The following is an 18,325-nucleotide window of genomic DNA, read 5'->3' on the forward strand; positions in this document are numbered from 1 at the left end:
TTTTTTTTCCACTTACTTTAAATTTTTCCGTTAAACAAAAGGTGACTAATAATATTTATTGTAAATAAGACTACCTATTATTTCCTGAATCTTTTCCCTCATTTCAGGTTAGTGTAACTTAAATTTTGTAGAAAAGAATATTTGAAAGATTTTCTTCTTCCGAAAATTATAAATAACTTTAAGCAATTAAAATTGCACATAATTTTATAATTCATTAAAATAACTAGATCAAGGCTTTTAATAAGTCCTTTGAATTATTTCAATCGTCCAACTTGTTCCATTTTATTTGGACCAAGATATCCCATTATAAAAGAGTTATTGATTTGCTTTACTATAAAAAATAAAAACAATTTTGACTATACTATATCTTACTAAAAAATATTTCATTCTCATTTTCGCTTTAAATTAAATTTTCAGGAATGACTTTTCGGGAATCACGAGGGAGAAACATTATGACAATGCAGAAGTCATTTTGTATATCGCAAATCAAAAATGCTGTAACTATATTATCACAATTTATTCATAATGATTCGAAAGATCAAAAGGCATTGTAGTGACGTTGCAATGAGAGGGCGCGTTTTTAAAAAGTCATTGGTAAATGTTTCAGTAAATGATACCTTGAACTTATACCTTGAAACTTATACCTTGTAAGCATAAATTTTTTAATATTTAAAACATATCTGCGTCTGTAAGCACAAGTAATTGTTCAAAATTTGCATATTTTTGCAAGTGACTTTAGAGAGTAAAATCCGACGGTGTTTTATAAGCACTAATTTTTCTTAAAATTTATTAGCATATTTTTATTTTTATTTTTATTCTGAATAGTAATGTTTATTTATGTTACAGTAAGTTACTTAGTATACTTCACAAAAATAAGTGTAGCAACAATTGAAATAATTAAAAAAAATTCTATTCATTACAACTTAAAATGAGTTCTAGTTGGTGCGAAAGGCTTTAAAAATACAATTTTAAAATTGGGCATGCTACGATTATTCCGTATTCGGATAATGGAATAAATTGAAATTCCGTAAAGGACGTTCAGTATCCAGAAACAAATAAATAATTGAATAAACAAATAAATAAGTAAAAATAAATAAAATTAAATAAATAAATAAATCTACAAAAAATGAGCAATAACTTTGCATATTAGGTCACTTTCTTACTTTTATACTTTTCACGTACTAGTTCTCAATCTTAATGGTTCGAAGGGGTGGCTCAAATGCGTTAATTAGTTAGTGCAGACGATATTTTAAGTTAACGAAACTAGCCACAAAAACGTACTCTCTCTGAGCAAACATAACTTTTTATTGATGGATTTACATTCCTTACCCTTAAAGTATGGAGAGTAGCTGCAATCTGGGAAATAATGACCAGATAGTTTGGTTTGGTTGATAGTTTTAAGCAAATTGAAAATTATTAACACACTGTAATAAAATTTGTTTTTCCTAAGGAAATTGCGCGCAAAAAATATTTTTTATCAATTATTTATTATTTTAATTAATAACCAGCTAAAGACTTGTTCTTAGTACAGGGTGAAAAAAGAGAATTAATAAATCGGTACTGAACAACATTATAAAATCGTGAACAAAACTAAAAAGACAAATGCCGACGCAAATAATAAAGCTAAAACAACACCAATTTTTTTATATTATTTATTATTATTTTCTGTCCCTCCGGGTGGATCGAATTTTAAGTATCTGTCTATTTTGAAATTTAATTTCTCAGGAAATATTCGACCGATTTTGCTGAAGTATATTTCGCCACATAAAATTACGTTCTTTAAAATGATGCAAAAGATTGTATATTTTACAATTCGAAACTTTCTTCACCATTCTTTAATAAAATAATAAAAATAATCAATATTTACTAAAAATTGTTTTTTTTTTTTGCATGGAATTATATCTTTTGATAAAAAATTTTAAAATTGTGTGTATTTTTCAATACACTTAAAAAGCTCTCGAGATATAACGAAGTACGCGAAAAGTAAAATTAGCATTAAGTGGTCTAAATTTTGGAGCACTCTCCTGACCAAACTATAGGGACCATATTTCCCAGATTGCGGCAACTCCTTATATTTCGGGGATCAGAAATCTAAATTCGTCAATAAACGGTATGTTTATTCAGAAAAATCATGTTTTTGTGTCTGCTTTCGTAACTTAAATAGCGTCTGCACTTAATAATTAGATATAACCTCTTCGAGTCATTAAGATTGAGTGCTAGAACGTGAATATTCGATAATTTTAGATTTAAAATTGCAAACGGTTTTCATCTCATATTTTCTAAAGAAATATAGAAAAGAAATGTTATGATTCATATCTGGCAGCACCTGATCGTCTTCCTCTTATTTCTTTTAATTTAATTCATCTATTTTTCTTGTTGCTACTGTGGCGTAACTACCACTACAAATATTAAATACCAAATCACTAGTATATAAGACTTGTTAATTCGATTCTATCTTGAGGTACCTTTTGCTGATAGATGAAGGTTGACACAGTCGATTTATAATTCCCTTCATTGGTGACATGCGGACGTGACATGAACTCGCTAACATGATGGTTAATCCTCACTAAACAGTTGATTTGCTTAATATAAACTGCTCAAAGAAAAAAAAAAGATCTGGTGAAGTAAATAAAGTCTCCCGGTTAATAAACAATATTGAAGAAGAAAAAAAAAAGAGCGAAATGCTATAAAAAAAAGATAAATAATGAGAAAAATGCTATAAAAAATAAAGAAAAAATATAATGAGCGGAAATGATGTAAATATATAAACAGCATGAATCAACTAGTGATATTCGCTCATCGAATTCTATCACAGATAAAATTCTGGAAGGGGAGTCATGTGGCGTATCTACCACTACAAATATTAAATACCAAATCACTAGTATATAAGACATGTTAAATCGATTCTATCTTGAGGCACCTTTTGATAGATGAAGGTTGACATAGTCGATTTATAATTCTCTTCATTGGTGACCTACGGACGTGATGGTTAATCCTCACTAAACAGTTGATTTGCTTAATATAAACTGCTCAAAGAAAAAAAAAAAGATTCGGTGAAGTAAATAAAGTCTCCCGGTTAATAAACAATATTGAAGAAGAAAAAAAATGAGCTAAATGCTATAAAAAAAAGAAAAATAATGAGCAAAATGCTATAAAAAAATGAAGAAAAAATATAATGTGCGAAAATGATATAAACAGCATGAATCAACTAGTGGTAATCGCTCATCGAATTCTATCACAGATAAAATTCTGGAAGGGGAGTAATGTGGCGTAACTACCACTATAAATATTAAATACCAAACTACTAGTATATAAGACATGTTAATTCGATTCTATCTTGAGGTACCTTTTGATATAAGAAGGTTGACATAGTCGATTTATAATTCTCTTCATTGGTGACCTACGGACTTGATATGAACTCGCTAACATGATGGTTAATCCTCACTAAACAGTTGATTTGCTTAATATAAACTGCTCAAGGAAAAAAAAAGATCTTGTGAAGTAAATAAAGTCTCCCGGTCAATAGACAATATTGAAAAAGAAAAAAAAATGAGCAAAATGCTATAAACAAAAAAAAAAAAAAATAATGAGCAAAATGCTATAAAAAATGAATAAAAGATTTAATGAGCAAAAATGATCTAAATATATAAGCAGTATGAATCAACTAGTGGTAATCTCTCATCGAATTCTATCACAGATAAAATTCTGGCAGGGGAGTAATGTGGTGTAACTACCACTATAAATATTAAATACCAAATCACTAGTATATAAGACATGTTAACTCCATTCTACCTAGAGGTACCAATTGATGGATGAAGGTTGACATAGTCGATAATTAAATCCCTTCTCTACTTTTGACGTTAAGTACGAGACAATAAAATAATCATTTCGAGAGAGATAAATTTCTGACGGTAGATCAGCCAAACTAGCTTATTTTTTACTTTAACAGTTTATTTTCTACTTAAATAGTTTATTTTTTATTTTTAACACTTGATAATTTTCGTACGAAATAAGGAAGATTTTTATTTCATGGAGTTCCTGGTACTTTTCCCCTTACTTTTCAAGACACCTTCTTAATTTCAAGTTCCAAAAAAAAAAGAAGACAGAAATCGTATGATTCACATGGAAGAATGAGAAATTTCTTTGAGATAATCAGTTGCGGATGAGTAATTCTGACGACAAGTAATGCTTCATCTCATTTTTAAACTGAACAGTGTGGCAAGCGTTAGTAGCAACCAGCCGTGAATGTGTTAAGGGCGGTCAAGTGCATTTATGTGATTAATGTTTATTATGTCATATCAATTAGATGTAGTACTAACTATCCCGTAAACTAGCTAACTGAATATATTTAAATGGCCGTTATTTTGATATTAATGAATTTATATATTAATGAATCTATATGTTACCGGCAAAGTTTGAAATCCGGCATTCTATAGAATGCATAGGCATTGCGTGTAATGCCTAAAATTAACCGGCAAAGTATGAAATGATTTATAGTTCACACATTTCCTAGGCATTCTATAGAATGCCAAATGAGAAACCGGCAAAGTATAAAATACATTTCTGATTCGTCAAAACGTCATTCCAAAATGTCAAATTCAGAATGTCGGTCAAGCCTGCCATGTTGCAACAAGTAGGTCAATTTCTTATTTTTCATATGAAAATTTTGTTTCCCTTAACAAGAAAGGAATAAATTATGTTTTGTACAACTTTCATTTCTCTTTACGCATTTTGAATAAATTTTTTTAATGGCACTCTCATTATTTTTTCAGAATGACATTTTAATTTTCAAAATGCATATAACAACCTCATCAGGACGCTTTTTTAAACTTTGCCTAAATGGCATTTGTCATTCTATAGAATGCCTAGGTATTATATATAATACGTAGGGAAAGTATGTAAGACTTCTCATATTTCATACTTTGCCTAAAAACATCCGGCATTATATACAATGCCTAGGCATTCTATAGAATGCCGGCGTTTCATACTTTGCCGGTAACATATACATTAAAAAAAGGAGTTTAGGCGAAAATTTAGAAGAGAGTTTGGAAAAGAAATTAGAAAGGAGTTTAGGAAAGTTTATTAGAATGGTGTTTAAAAATATATGTGTTAACATATAAGGAAGTTAGGAAAATAATTGAAAAGAAAGTTTCGAAGAGAATACAGAAAAGAGTTTGGAAGAGATGTTAGAACGGAGTTTAAAAATGTATGCATTAAAAATAAACTGAATGTTAGAATATCTGTATTAAAAATAACAAATAGAGCTAAAAAAATAAAAATATTTGTATTAGAAATTAAATATTAGAAATTTAAAATATTTCATTATAAGAAAGTTTAAAAATGAATGTGTCAAAAATTTAATTCTCAGTCATAGAGTCTGGAAAAAACATTAAAAGGGAGACAAAATATGAAATCTTTATATATATTGATCTCACACGGTAACAAAATTTCCTTATTATTTCACGTCGATAACAGACACTTAAAATATGGAACGAGTTAGCACTCATAAGCACGAAAGCTTCATCGCACTTGTTTGTTATTATTTCTGAAAGAAAATCTTTTTACCACAGGGACAACAAGGAGCTGAAATAAACTAACCTATAATTAGGACAGCTGGGGTGAATAAAAAATTTATAGTTTACAGTTTATATCAACAAAAAAATTGTTCTACGTTTTTGTTTCAATTATACTTATCAATTTTCACAGGTTCACTGACAATTAAGAGCTATATTTTAGTTTTAATGATGCTTAATAATTACCATGAGTATGAGATGCGTTTTGTTAATAAAGACAAGCCAGAAATTTTTCTTTTTATTTTCTTATTCTTTTCTTTAGCCTTTAATCATTTTGAGAGTTTATGTTAAAATAGAGGTGTTATGAGTTTATGTACAAAAAAAAACAAAAAAAAAAAAAAACGCTCATGACTAAAAACTTTTTTACCTATTTTTAATTTCGTAAACATAAAATCGTAATGTGTAGAATGGAACGTTTATGAATCAAGGGTGTTATAGGATGTATGTCTTCCATAATTTTTTCTAACTTAATTTTAAAATAGAGTATCAGCATACAAAGCTATATTAAAACACACAAGTCTCCATTGCGCGAGTGAAGTGAACTGGAATTGCGAAGTAATCCGAAAGGAATTTAAAGAGCGTTTTCGGGGGTACGAGAGCTAAGCGAGCAGGGAGTGAGCCTGCTAGTAGAAATTGAAACAGATTTTAAGCGTAGAATTATGGGTAAGAAGAAAGGAGTTCTCATAAATGAACATCTAATAAGAGGATATAGAAGTAGTACAAAGGTTAAAAATAATGGGAAACACTAGCGTAGTAGATATTTAATAAGAATTTCTTATTTATCTTACTAACTGTTTTAGAAAAAACAATAATTGTATATTTGGTTTAATGAATACTTATATTTGCTTACATTATGCGAAGTTTGCTATGTTAAAAAAATAGGAATAATTATAATATTTTGATAAAGTATACAGTAAAGGGATTATGCTTTGGAATAAAAAATATACCTGATTTCTATTATTTTTATTTACAGCCTTTGTTCCTCTACTTTGGACAGCAAGCTCCTCATAGCGGGAATTTCGATAATGCATTACAAGTTCCAGATAAATACGTCAAACCTCTTGTAGGCATTAAAGATGAAAGGAGGAGAAAATTTGCAGGTAATAAATTACATATAACTTCTGGACATTGTTTATAATTAACTTTAACAAGTATCTGCGTCAAACAATAAAATAAAATGACAATAAAAACAATTCTTTAACTGCATATCAAAGGTGCTTAATTGAGTATAATTTCAGGTATGGTACAGGCTATGGATCAGTCAGTTGGTGAAATATTCGAAGCTTTAGAGAAAACATCTATGTTGGATAATACCATATTCATATTTACCACCGATAATGGTGGTGCTGTGGATGGTACAGATGGATGCTTGGGCTCAAACTATCCCCTCAGAGGAAGTAAATACAATCTCTGGGAAGGTGGAGTCAGAGGTGTAGCATTCGTATGGAGTCCTGTCTTGCGTCATAGGAGTAGGATTTCTAATGAATTGATGCATATAAGCGACTGGCTACCCACTTTGTTGTCAGCAGCAGGTATGCAAAAAGTATTGAGGTGTTTGATAAGCTAACTCTTCAATCTTAATGGATGGTGTTGTCTTCGTTTTTACAACGATAATTTTATGAAGAAAAAAAAATTTAGTAAATATTTATTGTTTTGTATTATTTTATTTAATAATAGTCGATAGATGCTTTAAAATAATGGTAATAAATACACCTCTTACAAATTTTTTCGACTATTATTAAATAAAATAATACAAAATAATAAATGATAACTAAAATTTATTTTTTTGCATGGAATTATCTTTGGAAAAGTTAATTTTAGTAAATGTGTGTAAAACTTTTTCCATTCACTTAAAAAGCTCTCGAGAAATGGCGGAATACGCAAAAAATGAAATTAACATTAAGGGTCCAAACTTTGGATTGCTTTCCTAAGCAAACTATGGGGACCATATTTCCGAGATTGCGGCTAACACCTTTATTTTTGGGGTTAGCTTCTGAGTCGGTTGAAAAAAAGGTATAATTATTCAGAGAAAGTACATTTTTGTGTCTAATTTCGTAACTTGAAAATATTGTTTGCCTTTAATAATTTGACTATTTGAGGTAACCCCTTCGAACCATTAAGTTTGAGTCCTAGAACATGAAGGTTCGACCATTAGATCAAAAGTTATCCAGGATGGTCCTTTTTTTTCTTCTTTTTTTCCCTTTTACATGGAAGTGCCTTTTCTTCATAATTCCTGAAAATGGAAGTGGAGAAAAAAGGGCATCATTAAACGATCTAAGTTGGTTGACCTGTGCTCAAAATTATTTCGCTTTATCTCCTTGCTGCTTGAAGAAAAATAAACAAAATTGCAATTTTTTTTTACGATAATGAAAAACTTTAGTTCGAGCTGGAGCTAGTTAGAGAGATTTAGTTAGAGCGGAACAAGAGAGGACATTTGCGTAGCCTCAGAGGCATGCAATCTACATGCAACAGAATAAGAAAAGAGTTCCAAAACAATTTTTCTAAACGCAGCCCCTTTTATTTGCAAATTGCAGGAAAACATTTCCTCAATTTTATTTCATTCGATTTACTTTAAAACTTAACAGGGTGTCAATTATTTTCGTAGTTTTCAATGATAGTATTGAGTATTTATTTAAAATTATAAATTTTTTAAAAATCAAAATGGCGATATACAGAATGAAAAAGATCGTAGGAATTAACACTTTTTCTCAATTATTCAGAAACTATAATCACAATCAAAGCCATTCTGCATATAAATGTGCTCTATTAGTAGCAAAGGCTCTGTAAAAATTTTAACCGATTCTATGAAAAATATTGTGGCATAGAAAGAATAGAATTGACGCTGGCAAGTAGATCAGATTTAATAACAAACATCCAGAATACAAAGAATAAGGTAACTGCTGTTTCCACTTAAAACGCATAAACTTATAGACAGTGATATGAAGAAACGGAAATGACGTAAGGGAATGTTTATTGCTTTATTGGAATAACATGCATTTGCAGGCTTGTGTACTCAATTTATGCTTATAAAACTTTTAAGGGTATGTTTTTAGAATAACTTATATCTTAAGCAACTTATATATACGAGATTTACATATTTCTGAAGTCTTGTTAGAAATCGGAAGGGCTTGGAGGCTTGAACTTAGGACCTCCGACTTGCCAAGTGAGTGCTTTTAGCCGCTAGACCATATCAACACATTTCGTGTCAATATATGGAGTTTTAGGGATGCATTGTTTTCAAAAAAACTCAGTTTAAATTTTTCAAAATCTTATTTAACTATGCAATTTACAATCCAATTGCAACAGCGGAGATTTTCAGTTTTTATAAAATGTAAGACAGCAAGTTGGTCTGGAAGACCATAACCCCAGAAGCCGGACACATTTCAAGGGGGTGCAACAACTGAATATGTCTCCGGGTGCTGTAAACCCTCTGCACCCCTGGTTTTATTGTTTTAAAAAATTTAATTTTACCTTATTTGTTGATTGGATTGGAGCCTGGAACTATTCAGATAGTAAAAAATATAGTTTAATACTATACAAAAAGTTCTACATATAAACTAATGATGTATTTTAAGGATATGTGTCATATGAATACATTGTTTGACAGGTGGTCCAGAAGCCGCAAAGGTTTTGAAAAACGTAGATGGCGTGGATCAGTGGCCATCTCTTGTTCACAAGGTGCCATCACCGAGAAAAGAAGTTCTACTTAACTTGGATAGTGAATCAAGGGTTGTGGGAATTCGAAGGAAAAACTATAAACTTGTAAAAGGAAGCTATTATGATGGAGTTTTTGATGGCTGGTATGACAAAGATGGAAAGTCGATAAAAGGTTCGCCTCCTCGTACTCCAGTTGGAATTCATACAACTTATAAAAGAGTAAGTAAAAGATCTATCTTAACTTCAAAGTTTAGAAATAGTGCAAAACTGAAAACTTTAGTTGGCAGTTTTTAAAAGGAGGGAGCGATAATGTCTTACACATCTTACGACCTTAAAAAACGTTCCTTAGCTGCCTTGACTATAAAAGAATGAGGCAATTATTTTTGTATTTAATTTAATTTTTAATTTTGTATAATTTTGTATTTTTTAATTTAATTCAATTGATGTTTCGATAATGGGATGAACATTCTTTTTACTCCATTTTTTTCTGATTCTTTCCTGAAAAAAAGTTTTCTTATTTTTTTATTCGAACAAAGCGCTACTACATATTAAGAATAGATATTAAGCATTAATACCTGCCTTAGAATGGTAACTTCATAAAGAGCGGTATTGCGCCGTTGAAATTATTCATTACAATACCACAACTATTTTTAAATAATACTATATATTTTCTCAGGTTATCTTCATTCCTTTAAATGCTTTCGTTGATTTTATTATTATAATAGAAGTAAAGATGCCTAAGCGATTATTAAGAACATTTCTAACTTATTAAAATATTAATGGTTCAGTTTTTTAATAATCTTGGGATATATTTAAAGCTAAATAAAACTATTTCCCAGATTTTTCAACCTGATAAATAATATTTTATATTTTAAAAAGCAAATATCTCATTTCATAAATTGGTTTTGTCTATATATAACCAGAATTTAAGAGAAAGCTTAGCAAGAGGATTCACTCATTACATAGAGAGCATAACCAAATGACCAGAAACAACATTGCTTTTCTGATAATCCATTCTAGTTTATTGAGATAGCCTTACACGTGACTGTTCATTAATTGACCTTGTTTAGTCTTACGTTATTTGCTGCTATTTTGAATTTTAGTGATGCTTATGATATGTTGTTGTCGGATATTAAGACAGAAGGGGTACGATTGTTCTTGTTTCCAGTGGCGACATCTATGGCCTAGAATTCGAAGCCCATAAGTCACACCAGTTTATAGGGCGGACCCATTCATTCATCGTAATTTTGACTTGAAATTGAGAATGATCAATGTCAAAGTCAGTACCCCCAGAGGTTTTGATTTGTTATGTGAACATGGTGGACTTATAGACTCGACAGATTTAACGTGCACCAATCACCATTTATTACACGGTGAGTCTTCGGCCGGCTGGATTCGAACTCCCGTTTTCAGAAACGCGAATCCAGCTCCCTGCCGACCAGGCCATACCGACCACGATGCTTATGATATATACAATAGGTATTCAATATTTATACAAAGAAATTTTCTATTTTAAAATATTATCACTATCTTTCCAATTTAAAAATATTACTCGTACCACTATCGTATTTTTTTTCCAGTGGCATTTAGGAAATCAAATTATTTTAAACAAAAATGAAATATTTTGAAAACTACCTGCGTAGCAATTGCTACCTAATTCAGACTATTCGCTGTTTCATTTGTAAAAAATAATAATTAGTTTTAAAAATATTCCATAACACAGGAAAATACTTTAAAATATATTTGAGAAAGAATTTAAAGATATAGTAATCAATTTAAAGTACTTTCTTAATCTGTTTTCTTATTTAAATTATAGCACAGTTTCGCAATGAAAAAACAAGTATGACCAAAACTACCAGAACTTAATTACCAGAAAATGGTAAAATTCTCTAGCTCAATGGAAATACTGAAAAGCTCCGTAATTTTTACCGCAGCGCCTTGGTTACATGATTTTATAATATGATGATTTTATAATCAGTGAAAAAATTTGGTAAATAAAGTAAAATTTGGTACTAGACCGTGGTATGAAAACCATTTATTTGGTTAAATGTACTTTTCAGTTGCGTATTTTTTATTAAAGTGGATTACGAATTATAATTTTGAAAGCCTGAATTTCCTTTGAACCGTTAATATAGTACAGGAAGACAAAATTATAAATTTACTCTCAAAAATTTAATGTGAATTAAAGTGTTATTTAATAGTTGTTCAAGTTGAAAGTTTAAATTTGTGTCATAGTTCTGAACTGGTTTGAGAACTGTCCTATTAGCAACATTATTGAATAAAATATTTTCAACGCAACACATAAATAGTGTTTGATTAAAAAAAACTCAATGTTATGCAAAAAATTTTAGTGAAAAAAATCAGAAATCAGAAAGTACCGCAAAATCAGAAAGTATCGGTAAATCTGAGTAAATGTAAAGAAATCAAGCATTTAAGTATATGTTTCATATTAATTGAAATGATTTATTTTAAAGTATAAAAATAAACAAAAGTGTAAAAGATGCGTTGAATTTGAAATGAGAATAAAAAAAACACCATTGAAAATATTTTAAGAATACGCTAAGCTTAATTTAATAGTTGATTTTGAAAAAGCAAGAGATAAATACTTAACCGTAGAAAAACTTGCATTTTTATCAAAACACAAACTATCCATATTTACTGCCTACATAAAAATGTAGTATAATGAACTGAATTTTTTTTTTAAAAAGTGTTTTTTTTTTTTAAATATTAAAAATGCGTTTTTTAGAATCTTTAATTATAAACTTTATATTTGTTCAAAATATTTTACTATTAAGAAGATGTATCGGAAAATTTCATTAGAACAAATTTGTACAAATGTAACTTTTTCCGGAACAAAAAGGAATTTGATGCCATTAAACATTATGTAACATAAATTTAAATAAAGATATGGTGAATTAAAAAATTGAAGCTATATCATTTAAATTTTAATGAATTTAAAAGTACTAAAAGATAAACTTTAGTCACGCTACTGTGCATTTTTGAGTGAACATAATATTTTTTTAGTTAAATGTTTGATTGTGATAATTTATTCATATATATTAGTTAAATAAATATGCATTAAACGTTTCATATGAATAATTAAAAAATTTTTTTTTTAAATTGAAATTAAACGACTTTGAAAATATGAAATAAAATTTCATGAGTTACGTAACATGCTTTCGTATTGTAGAAGTATTAAAAAATGTATTTACCATTACTGAACTTTATTGTGTAACTTTTTAGGTCGTTAGGTCCTTTTTTAAATGTTTTACAGTGATGGAAAGTAAATTTTCCTCTTTTCAAGTTTTTTTTTATTTTGAAAAATATTTCTATGGCATTTTCTTTTTGGCAGACATATTTAAAGTTTCTGAAACGGTCTAAAGCTGCGAGAATTCTGTGGCGAAAATATGCCAAGGATCCTCGATTGGCTATTTCATGTAATGTGCCCGGATGTTTGACCTTCCCAAGGGCCATATGTGAAGGTGTGCCACCCTCTGAAGACAAAAGATGCAATGCTAACAAAGAACCCTGCCTCTTTGATATAGAAGCTGACCCGTGTGAATACTACAACCTCGCAGAACAATATCCAGAGGTAAGATGTTTATATCATTGTACAATTCAATAGTTTAACCTGCGCTAATCTTTTTAAGATCCTAGAGATCTTAAGATCTTAGATTTAAGATTTAGTCTTTTAAGATCCTGACACATTTTTAGATTGTAGTGTTGATGACTAAGCATAAATGAACACGTGATCTCACATAAGTGGCATTATAGGCATTTAAATTATGATGCTATTGATATTCCGTAATGACCGTCCTTATGGACGGTCATTACGGAATATCTATAGCATCATAATTTCGTTATATATTTCGTCGGTGAAATTTTATATTTGGACGCAGCTCGAAGTGAGTGTTTACGAAAATGGTCCCAACTCCTAATACATGGGTATGAAAATGGACATAACTCGAGATACGTGCTTACGAAAATGGACACAACTCGAAATGCGTGTTTACAAAAATGGATATAATTTTCATGCCATTTTTCCATCTTCTTTTTTTTCCAATCTTTTTTTAATGAATGAACTAATCAATCTTAGTAAATTCGCAATGTGATATCGTTAATTTGCATAAATCACTAGGTGCATTTTGTAAATTAGTTTTTTTTCGAAAAGATTTTAAAAGTCAACAGTTGTTTTTACAAGTCACGGTGCTATAGATTTAATACAGTGATAGTAAATTTATGTTGAAGGAATTTGGATTTTCAAAACTCTTTTGCTCAGAGTTTTGAAGACGAAGAAATCGACAGAAAAGTTACACCTGAAATATATTAAGCCTGCCCCAGCCCTAAAGTCCGGGACTTTGCCCAGTAATGATTATACTCTGTGTTTAAATAAGCATGGAAAAGTAAGCACGTTATTCTTCACCTGGTTGTTAAATTTGGTTTGAAAACTGAAAAGGTACTGTATTTTTTGTGTTCATCGTCGTATACACGTATTTCGATTTGTGTCCATTTTCCTAAACACGCATTTCGAGCTGTGTCCATTTTCCTAAACACGCATTTCGAGCTGCGTCCAGATTTACAAACTCACCGATATTTTTTGAGTTATTTTAGAAACTGAAGTTTTAAAGTATATACATTAGAAGCTAAATAATATTTAAGAGAGGAACGAACAAAGCAAATGCGATCGAAATGTGAATAATTACTACCTAGGAAGCAAAGATGGTCAACATTAAATCGTTAGATTGCTGGAAGAAACAGAGAGAAGCTGTTAGAAAATATCGTATAGACTAGAAAGTATTTATAAACAGAACGTCGTTAGGATTTTTTAAAATGATTGATAAACAGGTTCATGACTTATTAAGCTCAGAATTAAACTTGAGAACTCTGATTAAAATATTTCTTAATTGCTTTAGTCACTTTATTTGACGAATATTCTTTCTTTAACTTGAAAGAAATAAGAATTTTTTCAATTATTATTTCTCATTTATTATTTTAAATTTTTTTTTGCATTTTGCTTATGATGCAATGCTACACTGAGAAAGAAGTATCGCCCAAACTACCAGAACATGATAAAATTTACCGTGTTTTTGGCCCCATGGGAATACTAAAATTTTAACCGAAGCACTTTGGTAATTAATGAGTCTGGTAAAATTAACAATAAGATATGGTTTAATAAAATGTAAGAAGCCGTGGGGGCTCTTGGGATAGAGCGTTCGCCTTTCAATGAGGTGAACCGGGTTCGAATCCCAACGATAACTGGTTGGAATTTAACACTAAGGTTCTACTAAGGTCATAGAAATTTTGAATGTTATTTTGTAGTAATTTTGAACGAATTTGTTTCAATTACAATGGTTTGAAAACAAATTATTTTTATGAAATATTTGGTTTAATTACTGAATATTTTAATTAAAAGCATTATATTTTCTTCAAATGATTTTTTCTTCAAAATTGAAAAAAAGTGTATAATTAATAAAAAAAATGAAATAATAAAAGTTAAGTTTTCATTTACATTTTCTGCAATTATAATAAAACAAATAAGTTAGCCGACAAGTTGAACTGTGATATAATGCTGATAATTCCTTAATGTACTTAATTACTCTATATTATGGTTAATCCTGAGCGAAATCACATTTCAATTTAATATCAAGGTTTTATTAAGGTTGCAGTAATTTTAAATGATATTATGGCTCAAGGTACCGATATAATGGTTAAATTGCTAACCAACTTTTCTGTAAGAGTAGAGAGAAACTTCTTTTATAAAAAAAGTATTCTATATTTATGAAAAAAAAACTAATATTTTCTGATATGTTACATTTTTATCAATTCATCAATGGTATAGGTGTTTAGCAAAATTTTCCTTCTTAACGTATTTTAATCTTTAAGTATGAAACATTCTTTTTCTTAATTTAGCCTGTTGTTTGTTTTAATTTTCAGATGGTGAAGGAACTTGAAGCAGCCATAAACAAATATAAGGCAGTTGAAATAAAACCAGTACAAGAACCAATGGACCCAGCCTCAAATCCTCAACTCCATGGAAATGCATGGGTACCATGGAAATAATTTTAAATTGATTAAATCTACTGCCAGAAAAAGACTAAAAGAAACTGATGTTATGAAACAGTCACTGTCGTGTACTTATATTAAATATTTAAAATCGATTATGTTTAAACTACTCTTTTGTTACTGGTACAAAAATGCAAGATTCTGATCATATTTGAGTTATACATTGGGCCAAATGTTAAATGTTACAGGACTAAAATAATACTCAGAAATTCCGAGTAAAGTTTTACGATTATGTTGCAGCGCAGTTTCTGTAAAAATGGTAACATAAGGATTTGAAACTCTGTTCGCTAAAATTTCCTTATTGATTTAATATTAACACTTTGCACTATTAAAGTTTTGGTGATAAATTTTCAAAATTCATATTCTCTGAATATATTTGGAATATTTAAGTACTGAATGAATAATGAATAAAATGACATTTTATTTCACAGTTTGCGTTAGAATATAAATGAAATTTTAGTAATGTCAGCAAGCTATTTTTTTATAATTAGTGCGTTTTTTTACTTTAGCAATATTGTGAACTCAAATTCCATATACTTATAGCTTATTCGTTTTTTGCAATATCTAACGAAACTACGTTAAAAATTTCTTTTAATTTTAGTAAAACTATTGATTCAGAATTTATTTTCATACAGTTTGCCTTAATGAAAGGTTATTACCATATTGTCAAGATTTTCTTAAATTATCCACGAAGTAATTTGGAAATTCCTTCATACTCGTGGATTTAGTTAAAATAAAAAGATAATGACCTGCTCAGAAAATCTTTTAATTTTGCGTATAATGTTACAAATACGTTTTATTTTGCTTTTTAAAGACCAGTTAGTTACTCCAGAAATCGATCTATAAGTAAAAAATTCGATAAATGTTTTTTTAATGAGAATAAGTTAAAATAACTTTTTTATGAAAAGATACACATAAAATAATTCATTTAGGGACAAAAGAGCTAAATACATAATTTTCAACGAAAAAAAAAACATATTTCGAAAACCTTCATGAATCAGACAAGTTATAAGATATTTTTTCAATTATGTTCATAAAACAAATAAATGGAATCGAAGTTGTTATTGTGGTGAACAAGCGGAGAGCTGTGTTATTTTTATTGAAAATTTTAATTTTAATTTTAATTTTGGGGTTACCACAAATTGAAAATGTTAAAGACACTCATCCGAAATTAATTTTGTTACTAAATTTATAGAAAAATGTTTTTAAAATGCAATAAATTTCTTCATAAAATTTTAGCCCATGTCTGTTTTAAAAGACAACATTAAAAAAAATCGATCAAGTCACCTTAAAAGCATTTAAAGGAAGAAGTTATCTTAAAAGAATTTAAATGGAGAAAATATTGCATGATTTTCTTTTTTTGTTATTATTATTATTTTAAGATAATGAATAAAGAATCAAAGCAGTTCTGGGATCAATTTCTGGAAAAATATTCGACACAAACTCGTTCAATTTTTGAGTTCTCAGTATGAAAGGGAAGGGATGTTCTATAGCTGTGATAGAAAAATATAATTTGACTCTAAAAATAAAATTAAGATTCTTTTTTAGAAAAGAAAGAAATTTGCATTCGAAGAACATTTTGAATTTCATTTAGTTGAAAATAAAAAGAATTATTTTCCTTCTATTTACATTGATTTGTACTTTTAATTAGTAAATTGAAAAAAAAAAGCATATAACTCTTAAGAGAGGATGGTTTAAAGTTTTTAAAAGTGAAACTATTTTGCGTTCGCAGTTTGATTAATTTTCAATATCAATATAGGTTTGTAAGCTTTAAGCAAGTATTTTTTCTCACATTATTACAATCATTTATTACAGTTCAAGTTATTAACTAAAAAAGAATACAAAAAAGTAAAAAAAAAAAACTTTCAAGCTCAACAAGAGTGAAAATAGAGTAAAAATGCTTTGATAGAACTCTAGACTCTTGCCAGACTCATAACTTTAGAACCAGAGTCAGGCCACGATGGCAGTCATTATTTACAGTTGTAATAAATTACATATAATTACTACTATGTTTTCAAGTACTTGCATTTGCAATTACAAGTAATTACGATCAGAAGTAATCACGTTCCCTGATTGCATGAGGTCATAATTACTTATAATCTCTACTAGAACTACTGTAATCATAATTTCTGATTACGGTTGGTCATGTTTACTTATAATCTTAACTAGTTATGATTACAAGTTATCAAGATCTAAAGATTACATATAATCATCAATACTGGTGATCAAAATACGTGATTATGGCAATCAGGATTAAATGTAATCGTAGATTATGAATAACTAAAATTATGATTACTTGTAATTATGATTATTTGGAAATCACGAATAGAGTTGCGCCTTTTGGGTGCATCCAAACCAATGGTAAAAAAGTGATCATGATTATATTTTTTCCTTAAGCTTGGCTGCACCCAATTTACAGCAAAGTTCATTTGCATCTTATTTTGTCTTTACTTCAAAAAGCTTATATGTATAAAAATAAAGCATGTGTATAAAAGCATATATTTTTATACATGAAAAAGTAAGTAGCTATAAAGTAGCTTTCCATTCGCATTTTTTTACATTGGGAATTACAGAATGTTTTCACCATAAATTCTTATAAAAAATAGAAAATGTAAAAAAAGATTTTTACCCAGCTTGATTGTATATAGAAGACGTTTAATTTAAAGAAAGTCATAAGCAATTCTGTCTTTTTAATTGTAATTAATTTTATTTGGTGATGATTTATTTAGTGATGATTATGAATGATTTATAAATGATTATATTTGTTAAATTATTGAGTGTTTAACTTAAACTTAATTTAAATGTACATAATATGTTTAAATTTATTTAACTTAAAAATATATTTGTATTTAGTACTTTTATGATTAGCATCTGTTTCTATACAGGTATTTAAAATTTGTACTGATAAAATAAAATAAATGTATTTAAATTAAGTGCAGTATTCGTTTATTTCAAAAGTTTTTTTTTTCATTTTAAAGTAGAATTATAAGCATAGGAAATAGCATGAGATTCAGCTTGATCCCATACTTTAA

At 28.9% G+C, this 18,325-nt stretch overlaps 1 protein-coding gene across 3 annotated transcripts in view; it reads left to right on the top strand.

Moving 5' to 3' along the window:
- Positions 1 to 17,205, top strand: part of LOC107437881 (arylsulfatase B) — a 39,064-nt gene extending 21,859 nt beyond the window's left edge. For all 3 annotated transcript variants that reach the window (XM_087160342.1, XM_087160343.1, XM_087160341.1), the window contains exons 7-11: positions 6,547 to 6,673; positions 6,812 to 7,105; positions 9,181 to 9,449; positions 12,583 to 12,822; positions 15,165 to 17,205. In XM_087160342.1, the coding sequence (XP_087016468.1) occupies positions 6,547 to 6,673; positions 6,812 to 7,105; positions 9,181 to 9,449; positions 12,583 to 12,822; positions 15,165 to 15,290 (1,056 nt within the window). In that variant the 3' untranslated portion in view covers positions 15,291 to 17,205. The remainder of the gene's footprint in view (positions 1 to 6,546; positions 6,674 to 6,811; positions 7,106 to 9,180; positions 9,450 to 12,582; positions 12,823 to 15,164) is intronic.
- Positions 17,206 to 18,325: the final 1,120 nt, after the last annotated feature.

This window comes from Parasteatoda tepidariorum, chromosome 1 (genome assembly GCF_982258835.1).
Source record: "Parasteatoda tepidariorum strain Cologne lab strain chromosome 1, Ptep-v5.0, whole genome shotgun sequence".
NCBI classification, from domain to species: domain Eukaryota; kingdom Metazoa; phylum Arthropoda; class Arachnida; order Araneae; family Theridiidae; genus Parasteatoda; species Parasteatoda tepidariorum.